This window comes from Nycticebus coucang, chromosome 23 (assembly GCF_027406575.1).
Source record: "Nycticebus coucang isolate mNycCou1 chromosome 23, mNycCou1.pri, whole genome shotgun sequence".
In the NCBI taxonomy this organism is placed as follows: domain Eukaryota; kingdom Metazoa; phylum Chordata; class Mammalia; order Primates; family Lorisidae; genus Nycticebus; species Nycticebus coucang.
This window is the reverse complement of record NC_069802.1, coordinates 25108464-25121368: the sequence shown is the minus strand read 5'-3', so window position 1 is coordinate 25121368 and position 12905 is coordinate 25108464. Positions and strand designations below refer to the sequence as shown.

The 12905-nt window shown below is 48.8% G+C and overlaps 1 protein-coding gene across 2 annotated transcripts in view; it reads right to left on the bottom strand.

The window, feature by feature from the left end:
- The window catches only part of SEL1L3 (SEL1L family member 3), a 103512-nt gene extending 99160 nt beyond the window's left edge, over positions 1-4352 (bottom strand). Inside the window, exon 1 of one of the 2 annotated variants that reach the window (XM_053577744.1) lies at positions 4003-4352. In XM_053577744.1, the coding sequence (XP_053433719.1) occupies positions 4003-4167 (165 nt within the window). In that variant the 5' untranslated portion in view covers positions 4168-4352. The remainder of the gene's footprint in view (positions 1-4002) is intronic. The other variant, XM_053577745.1, reaches the window with a different exon arrangement.
- Between the last annotated feature and the right edge of the window lie 8553 nt (positions 4353-12905).

The following is a 12905-nucleotide window of genomic DNA, read 5'->3' as shown; positions in this document are numbered from 1 at the left end:
TTTGGGAGATTTTAGCTCTGGTCAGGAGGACTATAGAGGCCACCAGCTGATGTGAAATTTGGATATTATCTCTATATTTCAAATAGTCATAATCACTCTTCCTTGAGCTGGGTAACTGTGGGTCTCTGCCTGGTTTCGACCTCCCTATATCCTGCATTATGCACAAGTAAGGGGTTAATGAATATGCCTGGATGGATAACTAATGAAGTGTGGCCACCGTAGAATCCCTGACAACTCTATCCCAGCCACCATCTGCTAACTCCCCCCACACCTATCTGTGCTGTTAATGTCCCCTTATTTCTTTGTCCTTCGGTTGTCTAACAAGTGCAAATGTCCACTGAACATTTCAACGGTATAGCTGACATTGATATTGGTCATCCTGAGACTTATTTTTTCACTTAAGAAAAATGACACATTCCCTGCCAAAGTTGAAGATGGACAGAATCACCTCCTAGAGTCATTGCCACAGATGGAGCTCGGGCAGCCTCGGGCTGGTTCTACCCAAATTGGGAGGAAGGTAAGCCTTAATGGCGTGAGACAGTGGCAAGGGCATCTGCAGGGAGGGTAAGTCTCCCTGTATCGGGCAGACGGCTCAGCACCAGTGACCTCCATGGAGGCAATTTCATTATCCTTTGCTCTCGAGGGCCCTCATCCTTTTTGAGGAGGTTCACTGTATCTTGACCTTTGGTGACCTCAGAATTTTCTGGCAGCCCCTGGAACCAGGGATCATCTTTTCAGAAATCTGTTTGGCATCATTCTGTGACTTATCTTTCAGGCTTCATCACAATTATTCATGCTTTGGCAGTATCCTAGCTACCGTCACAGCTCTCTTCCGGGCTGCCACTGAAGGTTACTCCATCCCAGATGATGGAAGAGGAAGGCACTCACCTCCCCAAGACCCTGACTCCAAGTTCTGCACAGGGGGCAGAGGTTTAAAGGCATCTGCTTGGACGCCACTCTCTACCTCCGGCCCTTGTGAACAGGCAAGCAGGTGAAGATAACACAAAACAGGAATTGGTCCCCAAATCATGGACAACTTGGCTTTGGAATGTATTCCAAAGCACACTCACTGCACACTTGGATACAGTCACACAAACTCAAATGCTGCTTAAACCCCATCAGGGGCCTCTGGACTATAAAAAGACCCAATCCTTTACCTTCCATTATAAATGGCAAATAGTTTTAGGGCTTCACCCTTTTTTTTTTTTTTTTAATTCTCTTTAACATCCTGCTTCTATTCTGTGGCCTGCACTTCCTGCTTTGTGTATTTTAGATTACTTTAGACATGACCTCACATCCTGGCCAATTGCACAGGAGCTGCTAATGGCCAGAGCTTTGCTAATGGCCGGTACATATACTCATGACAAGAGTGGGTTGCAAGCAACAAAATGCAGAAGGCAATAAGCTAGCATGGGTTATAGCTGGGGCTCTGGGGGTGGGCAGACTTAGGTTTCAATCTCAGATTACCTGTGTGTCCTGGGCTAATTAATTTAACATCTCTGAGCTTCTGTTGCCTCATCTAAATAGAGATCATAATAGCGCCTCTCTCATAGGGTTGTTGCCAAGATTAATCTTGGATAATGCCTATGAATGACTTAGCACAATGCAAGCTTTTATTATTAACCATTTAGGCTTGCCAGTTAGGAAATAGATTTCTGCTTCTGGGGTCTACCTGATCCTGCCCAGCTATTCTGTTCCACCTCTGCACACCTCATCTCCCAACCAGTCCCTTCCTCCAGGAAGCATTCCTTGATTGAACAGAAGGCACACCATTGTGAGCCTGTATTTTTCTGCATGTGTTCATACAGATGATTCCATTTTCCCCAATTCACACACCAAGCTTCTCCAAGATCAAGATGACTTACCTTTCCATAATATCTCAGGCAGCCCACACCTAGAGAACAAAATCCCTAGCAGATGGCTAACCCTTTAAAACATGTGTAAGACCTTTTTGCTTTTGCTTCTTGGATTCACCAAACCTTCTCACACAGTTGCAAAATGGCTCTCTTGTTTATCAAAGTCTTTCTTGTACAGTAAAATTTCAGGAGCTCATGTGAAGGATGCACATGAGAGGCAGGCAGCTCTGACATTCCCCACTCCATGAGGTTCCCAAATCCATTCCCTCCCTGTCTGCCAAGACATTCATCCATGCTCTAGTTATTTTCCACGTTACAGGATGTTCTATAATCTCTCTTTCCAGAGCCCTACCTTAGCACTCCACTTCAACACTACGGTCTACTATACACGGCATCATTTTCCCCTGTGACGTCATCTCTTAAATCCCCCTCTGGTTCCTACAGAACTTCTGTGCTTTCCCATCATCTGTGTCTGTTCACGCATCCTACGTAGGCCCTGGGGCTTTGCTCTTGATACTCAGATTTCTTGAACTGTCTGGAGATTTCCATGTGGAGCTTTCCAGACCACCTGCACATTCATGTTTCACGCGCTGTTCTATCACACCATTTCTGCTTTTGTGCGTAGCCAGCAGCACCTCGTGTACGGGGATCATCTGTTTTAACTGAAATCCTGTCATTTGTTATGGCAGTTTTATTTATAAGCCTCTGTGCTGTAACCTTGTGGCATAAATATTAAATAATAATATCTCTTGGGCCAAAAAAAAAAATCATTCATGTTAACTGACAACTTCGTATGAAAATATGAAGTGCAACCACAAAATTTGGTATTGGCTAATTTTGAAATATGAGTAAAAGCATGAATTGCTCAACAGGTAGCTGCAAAGACAGAATCATAATTTGCATTTTTACACTCTCTTGCTTCAAGAAATGAAACATCCAAAAAGTAAAAAAAAAAAAGTGTTAAAAGAAACTTGGGCTGGGTAGCAAATTTCTGCAGAATCAAATTCTAATGCCTGCCAGTACCGCCTAAGCAGTTTTTAGCTTCTAAGAGGAAAGACTCCCAATAATGACAATGCCACATAAATGTTAAGTATTTTGGACAATGACACTGCTCAACTTTTTTTCTTTTTAGCATTCTGTGAATTTCCTATTACATCAGTTTCATGATTCAGCATTCTCCATTTATTTACAGTAATATATGGCGATAGAACCCAAGGTTTCTGCAGGATCCTGGAACTTAAGGTAGGCTGGGCAGGAAGGGTGTCGCCTTCTGTAAATTTGCTATTGTTCAGGAGAATTCAAAACAAGAAAGCAAGCCAACAAAAGAACTGAGAAATATTTCCCCCCACCTTATTCTGAGGTTCTAAATTATTCCAGTATTTAAAATGAACTGGTTTTGAAAAATAGGTTACTGCCATTTAGTGGATGACTAAAAGAGAAGGAAAGTAGTGTGCAAATCGCAAAGTGATATGTACCAGCCAAACATATTCTCTGAAATGACAATGTTCAAGACGCAGCGAAAGTCACCACTCCGGCGGTAAACGTGTTACCGAGAACCAGATTTCTCTCTGGCATCTGCAACTTGGCTGGAGTGACCAAGGAGGAGTTGAAGAGCGCTGAAGATGCGAGGTGCCTTGGCAGAAAACCGTCCGCGCCGCCAGGACCCGCTGGAAACCGAAAGGAGGGTCGACGCAGGTGGCGGGCGCGGAAAGAGAGAAAGAGAACTTGGGCACTGGAAGGAAAGGAGCGGCGAGAAGGCGGAGAGGGAACCCCAGGAAGGTGGGGAGGAGGCTGGAGAGCGGCGCGCGGTGGGGCGGGGAGCGAACGCGCGGTGGCGAGGCTCCCAGGTGGAGTGGGGGACAAAAAGAGGTCTCCAGGGGAACCTGACCCGGGTCTAGAGCGAGTCTGGGAGCGAGAAGAATGGACAGGAGCGAGAGAGCAGCGCGGCAAGTCCAGTCCACGAGCCCCTCTCCACGCCCCGGGTACCCATCCCAGGTGCCGGGAGCGCCCGGGGCGCAGTGGCCGAAAAGAGAGAAAACTAGCAGCGGCGTCCCCCCCCCGCGTGACGAGGGTCCCCAGCCGCCCCTACCCGTGTCCCCGGGGGCCCCGCGCGAAGGGGAAGACCCGAGCAGGGTCCAGCGCTCACCAGGTAGCAGAGCAGAAGCAGCGCGCAGGCAGGGCGGCCGCCGAGGCCCGGGGGGACGCCGCCGCTCGGGGGGACCATCGCTGCGGCCCGTGGGCCGACAGCGGGAGGAGGGGGTTGCTGCTGCTGCTGCCGCGGCCACGGGAGCCCCGCACGGCGCCGCTGCATGGCGAGGCCGCCCGGATCCGGGCCGAAACAGGTCACCTGGTGCAGAGACCGGCCCCCGCCCGAGGCGCCACCTTCCCGCCCGCCCCTGGCCGGGCCGGCCGCCGCGCGCTGGGCCACCTGCAGCCACCGCGGAACCCGCCGCCGCCGCCACTGCCGCTCCCGCCGTCGCCGCCCCCGCAGCCCCAGCCGAGCGCCGGCTCCTCCCCGCCTCCCCGTCCCCGTCCCCTCCCTCCCTTCTGCCTCCCGGCCGCTCCCTCCGGGCCCCGCGCTCCCACCCTCGGGGCCGCGGGCGCCCACGCAGGTAGGAAGCGACGGGGTCCCGCCCCCTGGGCGCCGCCGCCCCCCGCCCGGCCCGCCCCCCTTTCCCTTTCCGCGGCTCCTGCGCCTCCTTCCGCGCTCTGGCTCTCGGCGACCCCCTCCCCTTTCCCCGTTTCCCTTCTTCCCGCTCCTCTCTCGCTTCCTAACCCCCTCTTTATTTTCACTTTCTCCCCTTTCTCCGGGTCTTCCTTCCCCTTCTCTTCCTCCCTCCCTCTTTTCTGCCCTCCCACCCCCTCCCCGCCCCAGCGCGGGTCGCACAGCCCAGTTCCCGCCAGTGCAATGGGTTTTTGTCTGGTTGCTTGTTTGGCCCGGGCGCCATTCCCGCAGGGCGCGGGGCGAGCGTGCCCCCTGGAGTTGTGCCACGTGGCGGCCCAGCTTCCCCTCCTTACGGATGGATTTTGACCCCTGCCAACCTCCACCTGTCCACCTGCTGGGCTGGGACCGCCTGACTGCTGGCATGTTTTTAGTTCGGGCTGCGCCCCACCCCGCCTGCTGGTTCGCGGCACGTTCTGGATGTTTCCCGAGGGTTTTGTGTGGTGCCGGCGCCACCGCCGCCGCGCTCTTTGTTTTAATTGTCCAGAGTATTGGCACCCAGACCGGGCTTGGATTCATTTGCATCCCTGTGCTCCGGCTTCCACTTTGGACCCAAAAGAGAATGAATTAATTAGGCCAATACAATTGCACTCAAGCCCCAAATTAAAGGGGTGAGGGCAAACAGCTTTTTAAAAAATCAGGACACATCCTAGGCCTTGGGGACGCAGGTTGACTGGCTGCTCTCCGACTCATGTTCTGCGGCCAGGCCGGGGGAGAGAGGGGTAGGCGGCTGGACCACCTGCTTGCCGCGCGCTCTGGCACTCGGGGAAGCGCCGGGCTGGGTCTAGCCGCTCAGACAACTGGGGCCCGCGATTGCTGTCTGTTAACCCACCTTCGAAAGCTCGCAAAAGCTTCCCTTTGGCACTGGTGGATTGGAGCTAATAATAGACCCGGAGTCTGGGAGGACATAGCCCTTTCCCTACGCTACCACCGTAGGTCAGGTCACAACACGTCACAACCGGCTTCGGGCAGAGACTGATGGTGGCCCTGGGAAGCCTCGGTTTGGTGAGCCCGGCGGTGTGGGAGTCCCCTGAGTTGGACATCCCTCCATACTTCGACACAGGCCTGGCCACACTGGAGACGGCTGGAGTCTCCCCAGCTATCATCTCTTACTTTTTTTAGGTCACCCTAGAGCTGTGACGGGTGGGAGGCCCAGGGCCCCACACCCCCCATCCCAGTGACACCACAAGGGAATGCCTAATTGCACTGGTTCTCAAACCTCAGTGCGTGGGAGTCACCTGGACAGTCTGTCAAAACACAGATTACTGGACTCCATCCCTGAAATTTCTGACTCAATTGGTTCTGGGTGGCCCTTGAGAACTTGCCTTTCTAACAAGCTCCCAGTAGCTGCTGCCCTGCTCCAGCTGATCCAGTGAATCCCTCCTCCCCCAAACGTCTGGCTTCCAGGGAACAAGCTCCTGCCCCTGCTTCTCGCCCAACCAGCTGCCAGCACATTATCTGGGGGGTTTGACAGACGCTCGCCATGTCCCTGTCCCACTTCTACAGAAACAAAGTCCTTAAAATTCTCCTATGTGATATGGAAAATCATTTACTCTATCGGGTGTCCAAGTGAAGGAAAGATTTGGCATCTTTGTCCCAGATCCTGTCTGTATTTTTTCCGCCAGGTCAAAATACAGACTATACTTTTAATGAAAATTGTTAGCTAGTTCAGGAGAATGAGGTTTCAGTAGGCGTTCCTGTATTTCTAGGCCTGTCTTCTTGGGCCTTTCTCCAAAGCTTCTCTCCTTCGTCGCATGCAGACGCTGTTGGTCTTCAGAGAACCATCTGGTTCCCTGAAGTTGTTTAATCAGGATTCATGGAGCCTGGAGTTCTCAAGGCCTGTGACTTTTAAGGGTTTGGATTTACAGAGGTATCAGGTACCACTCGAGGTAAGCAGGACCATCCACTCTGTAAGGAAGAGCAGACAGGTAAAACTAGGGCCAAAATTCAGTTTGGTCCTCTATAAGGGACATCTGAGTTTCTCTGTGACCCAGGACAGGGGGTGGTGGGATTGACTGATCTATCCTGTATTGGAGGGGGCAGAGGTCAGTATTTCTTTTTATAGGGGAGTGTGACATTTTGATCCTAAAGACAGAATCAGATATTACGCTTGCCTCCTCTCTAGCAGTTCATGTCAGCTGTTTATTGGAAGGGTGTAGTCTGATTTCAAAAGAAGGCCTTTTATTTAAAAATAAATATATTTTTCCTATTGTCCTGCGAAAGGGCTTGAAATTCCACCATCACAATTCATGGGTCTGAATTAAGTTTTAATCATCCACTAAAAGTTGAAGGACTCCTGGAGAGACTGTGTTACTCCAGCCTCACTGGTTACTGGCTCAGCGAGAGTCAGTTTATCATACAGTGAATACAGTGACAGGGGAACAATTCCACATCTCAACACAGGCAACAGAGTCCTGGTGGCGGAGGAACCTGCTGAGGCCTGGTGGGGAAGGAGATGGAGAAAGGAGGCAACACCTCCCTTCAAAAGCGTGCCTCCACATTCCAGCCGGTTATTCTACTCACGGACCAATGCAGTTGGCCAACAATTAACTTGCCAAATATTTTTTTAAAAAAACTAAAACATAATGCACTGTCTTCTACCAAGATCATTTTATTAAAAAGGCAAGGCATTTTTCTTATCAAAAAAATTAGGAAGGACCTAACATCATCACAAAAGACAGTCCTTTAACAACGGAATGGAATTTGCTTGTGAAAAACTTCCAACTTGGCTGGACACGGTGGCTCATGCCTGTAATCTCAGCACTCTGGGAGGCTGAGGCAGGTGGATTGCCTTAGCTCACATGGATTCAAGACCAGCAGGAGCCAGATCGAGACTCCATGTCTAAAAATAGCTGGGTGTTGTGGCAGGCGCCTCTAGTCCCAGCTACTTGGGAGGCTGAGAAGAGAATCTCTTGAGCCCAAGAGTTTATGTTGCTGTGAGGTATGATACCATGGCACTCTACCAAGGGCCACAAAGTGAGATTCTGTCTCAAAAAGTAAAATTAAAAAAAAATAAAGAAAACTTTCAGCTTGTCGTTATGTGTCTCATTTTGCAGTGGATCCATAGAAACTTACCTTTGGATTGGCACCGTCTAGGTTCGCACTTGGAAACCACATTTTTGGGGTACTAAGGATGGCTGGGGTAAAGACATCTTCCCCTTCTGAGACAAATGACTTCTGGGTTACAAGAGGTGAGGAGACAATAAGATCATCTCTCCAATAAGATTGAAGACTGTTTCTCCCACCCACTTTCCTCCTACCTAAATTGCTGGGGCTGGGGCAAATCACCAGCTCTCCGGAGCCTTCCTGCATGACAGGAGGTCAAAATGCCATTGATTCCCTCTGTCCACTTTGAGCATTGCTTGTAACCCTAAATGGCCTTTGGCTTACTCTGCCTTGTACTGTGGTTGGTTGTGTGGCCTACTGGCCTCAAATAGACTGTACGCTCCTTGAAAGCAAGCTTATGTCTTCACCGTCTCTGTGTGCTGACCCTATGCTGGATACACAGAAAGTTCTTAGACATAGTTACTGAAAAAAAATTGAATCCAATATCTTGTTTTCTTCCTCCCTTCCTCTCTCCCTTTCCTTCTTTTCTGATTCATTATTCTCTCCCCAACCTCTCCCTACTAGAACATAGCTATCTTCATACTCTGGGTTGTCTGAAATCCTGTAGTAGCTTCCCCTGTTCTACCCTTCTTTCCTTTCTGCAATTTCAGTTGCTGCCAGTGATGATGAATGAACCCTGTCATTTGTGTTTCACATCAAAATAGAAAAGATGAAAACAAAAATAGAAGAGAAGAAAGCAAAAAGCGGAGATTGCTGTCCAGCAACGCATCCCCCATACTGTCAGGAAAACCAAGGCTTTTCTCTCTGCCAAAGATGACCTCTGAGACTGCATGCCATTGTTTTCATGCAGTTTTCCATTTTTTTCTCATGATCCCTGTATTTTGCTTTCCCTAAATCTATTTCCTAATTCTTTTCCTCCTCGTTTCATGTCCTCGGTATTTCCCATTACCACTTCCTTGGAACATCCCACCAGATACCATGCTCACCTCCCGATCCTCAACCCTATTTTTTGAACCTCAAGTCTCTGACTCTGCAGACTCTCTTCCTGCTGGCCACAGAGCCCTCACTTTGAAAAGTTGTGGTACAGAAGGAGGAGGAAGTGCTGGTATAAACGGAAAGCTTTTCCGTGTATTTTTATGGGAGTGCTGAAGGTCTCGGAATCACTCGGTCTGTAGCCCTGGCAGGCTCTGAAATGAGCTCTATTTCTGGGGCTGTCAGATGAAATGCTATTGCTCCCTAGTTATTTTTGGCTCTTTGCCCTTCTGAATAGGTGCATATTCAGCTCAATTCTTCCTCCCACCCTGAGCTAAGGAAAGCAGGCAGGTTCTCTAAGCCAAGCCTTCCCCTGTGTCAGGAGCATTTGCCCCCTTAAGCAGCAGTTCACAACATAGCTCTCTGGACTGCTCGTGGGGTGTCTGTTCAGCGTCCGGGCTGGCAGCAAGGAAAGCCATTCTCTGGCCTTTTTGGTCCATTGAGTAAAAACTTCATGGGTTGAACATCCCCGGGCAGGTGCAGGCAGGTGTCCCAGCCTGCTCATTCATAGGTCTGTGTCCTGCCCTGCCAGGTGTGGTTACAGAAACTTCTGCCATCCTTAGGAGGAACTGGGGTGGAAGGGGTAGAATTTCAATCTCAGGGTGCACAGAAATATCTGTATGCTGAGGGTTCAAGGAAGGAAGGTGTACGGTGTGCACAAGGTCAAGGGCATATGTCCGTAGACATAAGGTTATCTTTGAGTGAGTGTGTTGAGAACAACATATGTTTGGAAAAAGAGCAAAGTGCAGAGAAGTCGGAGTGTGCAGATGCACTTGGGACAATGAGTGGGAGGAGAAAGTGGCTGGGCACCGAGGGAAAGAATATCTGTGTAAATAATTGAAAAGAGAGTGAGTGCACAGGAGAGCTGGCAGAAAGGCAGATTGTGGCTACCAGTCACGGCAGTATTTTATACCTGCGTCCTGCAGCTGAAATTGCAATACTTAGGCGGGCATTAACATTGACTTAGGGCTTTTAGTCTACTCGGTAATATGTACTATCAAGCAAAAGGAGACCTCATGGTCGGCTGGGATGGAAGTAAGGTCCTCATAAAATCAAGACCCGCAGAGAAGGGGCAGCGAGACCAGATCCTCTTGATAGCTTCTTATCTCTACAGCTTTTCACTTTTTTTTTTTCATGATTCTTATCAACTATTACTTTGAGCATTAATTCCCTTACTCCTCACGACAACCCTGGGAGGTAGACACCGTCACTAACAATCGACCTCATTTTACAGACAAAGAAACTAAGTAGGATGGAAGATTGCAGGCCCGTGGCCAGGAGGTGGCAGAGGCAGTTTGGATTCTGGCAGTTTTGCTCAGAGACTGGTGCTCCCTCCACTGCACCCAGTTCCTGCTGAGAAGGGGCGACAGAGAAGCAGCCAAGTGTGGCATAGCATTTGGGGTGGAGGGTGGCCACACCCGAGTTTCAGGCTTAGGTCTCTGCAGTGCCTGGTGCTTGCAAACATAGGTTGCTGTGTCAGATACGTCTTTCCAGGGCTTAAACCACCACCTCTTCACTGGGCTAGCTTGGGAAGATCGCTAATCTTTTCTGAACCTCAGTCTCTATGGCTGTAAAAATGGGGATAAGGTTTCTGGTATACCTATACACAGTGCTATGAAGCCGGGTAAGGCAGCATAGGGCGGGTACGTGGTAAATCGTCATGCCCTAGACAAGAGGAAAGCGTCATCTGTGTGTTGTTCATGTTTGCCAACTTCCAACAAAGGCTCGTAAAGAAAGATACAAGTGGGGAGGGAGGTTTAGTGGGCTCCCACCTATCAGGTACATGTAGGGCACATCTCCTGGACGAAGGACTCAACTACAACTGGCACTATACCTTACAAACACAGATAACGTAGCCTGATCATGTGTACTTTTATGTTAGCCCAAACTAAATAAATTTAAGAAAAAGGAAAACAAGAAAGACACAACTTTTATAAAAGTATGAAAAATAGAAAAAGATGTATAAATACCTGTGGTAGCATGTCTCCCCAAATGACCCCATCTGTGAGCCACATCTCCCATTATAACTCTGAGAGAAGTATCCCCCCAGTGTTTTCCCCAAGGGAAGCCAATTCCCCCAGTATTTTCCTTAAGGGAAGCCAACCCCCACAGTGAATTGCTGCTCCAGGCATACTGTAACAAAGCTTGAGCTAGCCAGGCTCAAGTAATCTCCAGCCAGCCTGACCCCCCCAGCCAAGGGGTCAGACATGTGAGTCAGCAGACCATCTTGCACATCTACCCCAGTTGGGTCTTCAGATGAGTCCAGTCCCAGCCACCATCCCACTGAAACTGAGAGTTTCCAAGTAGGAACTGCCCAGCTAAGTTCTGTCCACTCCCTGAACTGTGAAAAATAAAAATAAACAGTTGTTTTGAGCCACTAAGTTTGGGGAAGGGGGGTAGTTTGTTCATAGCAATAGATAACTGAAACACTGCCCTGAGCTAATAGATATATCTTAATATTTTAACTAAACAGTATAGTCAGCTCTGAGCTTCCTACCATTCAAAGTGAGAAGGGGAACAGAATGGACTATGTGCTCTTATTATCTTGAGCTGCTGTGATTTACCTGAATACAGAGTTCATCTGACTCTCTCCTCATAGTCAGAGCCAAATGAAAATTAAACTATCTTCCTTACACAAGAATTTCTCCTATCTTTACCAAAATTATAGTAGCACAAATTCTATAATCTACCTTGCTAGAGCAAACCAAAGAATTACAGTGATCACTAATAAAATGTCCCTGGTATCTGGCCCAGATCTTTCAGACTGTAGGTCAAACCCATTTTCCCCTGCCTGGTTCTCAGCACATTTTCTGCTGCCTCCCATCTCATCCCCATCCCAAATTAAGTCACAAATGGACTAGGTGACTCTGGGGTCCTCAGCAGTTAGAATTAATGATTAAAATAGAAATGCTGAAAATAGTTGAAACTGAAGCAGATTGGATGATTTATGCAAACCTTCAGGAAAAATTACCATTCAGCCCAGAAATGAAATTTAGACCTGAGGTTCATAATCAATTAGAATGCAAGTCTTCCCTGGTGCTAACACCCAAGAAGAAAAAGGGGGGAAATACATAAAATGTATACATGGCTGTCCTTGCTCTGGGAGGCCAGGAACTTTGTCTACCCTCTGAAGAGTGCGGTGCTTACGGGTTACCGGTGCTTATTAAAGCTTTTCTTCATTAGGTGACCTTCCTAGCCTATGATAATAAAAGACATAAAAATAAGGTGGGTCAGTGATTTCCAACATTGCCAGCGTGGCCCTGGTAAATGGGTATTGTTTGCCCGCTGGTCTGGAAAGTCTAGCTGACTATATGGAGTATTTGAGGTCACCTCACTCACTTGAGACGCAAACTAGGTCCAGGGTACCCTTTGGAGGTAATCAAATTTGTCTTTTGCGCCTTGCCCTCATTTTCTGTAGTCTTTCCCCCTCATTAGCCTTCACGCCCCTACACTAGTCTCATGCTGTAAACTCTGCTGGTGGCCTGGTGATTGGGTGAAAGGGCCAGGCTCCAGTCCTTGCTGAGTTTCTAACCCTACATTTGCATAAACATTCTCCAATCATCAAGACATTTCAGTTCCTCCCCTCAACAATTCTGTGAAGTTAAGTTGTTATAGGTTGAATGGTGTCCCCTAAAAAGATATGTTGGCGTCCTACCCTGGTATGCGTAGCTGTGACTTTATTTGAAAATTGGGTTCTTACAGGTGTAATCAAGTTAAGATAAGGTCAGAGGGTGGTCCCTGATTCAGTACGGCTGCTGTCCTTATAAAAAGATGGAAATTTGGACCAGACAGGCACAGAGGGATGATGAGGTGATGACACAGAAGAAGATGGCCATGGGAGGATGGAAGCAGAGACCGGGTTATGATGCCGCAAGCCACGGTATTCCTGGGTAGCAGAACCTGGAAGAGGCAGGATGGTCGTGAACTGTTGGACGTGAACTGATGGACCATCCCTGAGAGGCTTCAGAGGGAACACGGCTTTGCCAGTACCTTGGTTTTAGACTTCTGCCTTCTGGAACTGTGAGACAATACATTTCTTTTGTTTCGAGCCACCCAGATTGTGGTAGCTCATTCCAGCAGTTCTAGAAAATCAACACATCAATAGGTGCTATTTTTCTACACTTTAATCCAATGTTATTGGGCACCTACAGTGTATCTGTGCGGAGCTTGGAACCCAGACTTAAGCCTGCAGGTTGACACAAAGCAAAAGTTCCCGAGGCTTCTGATGA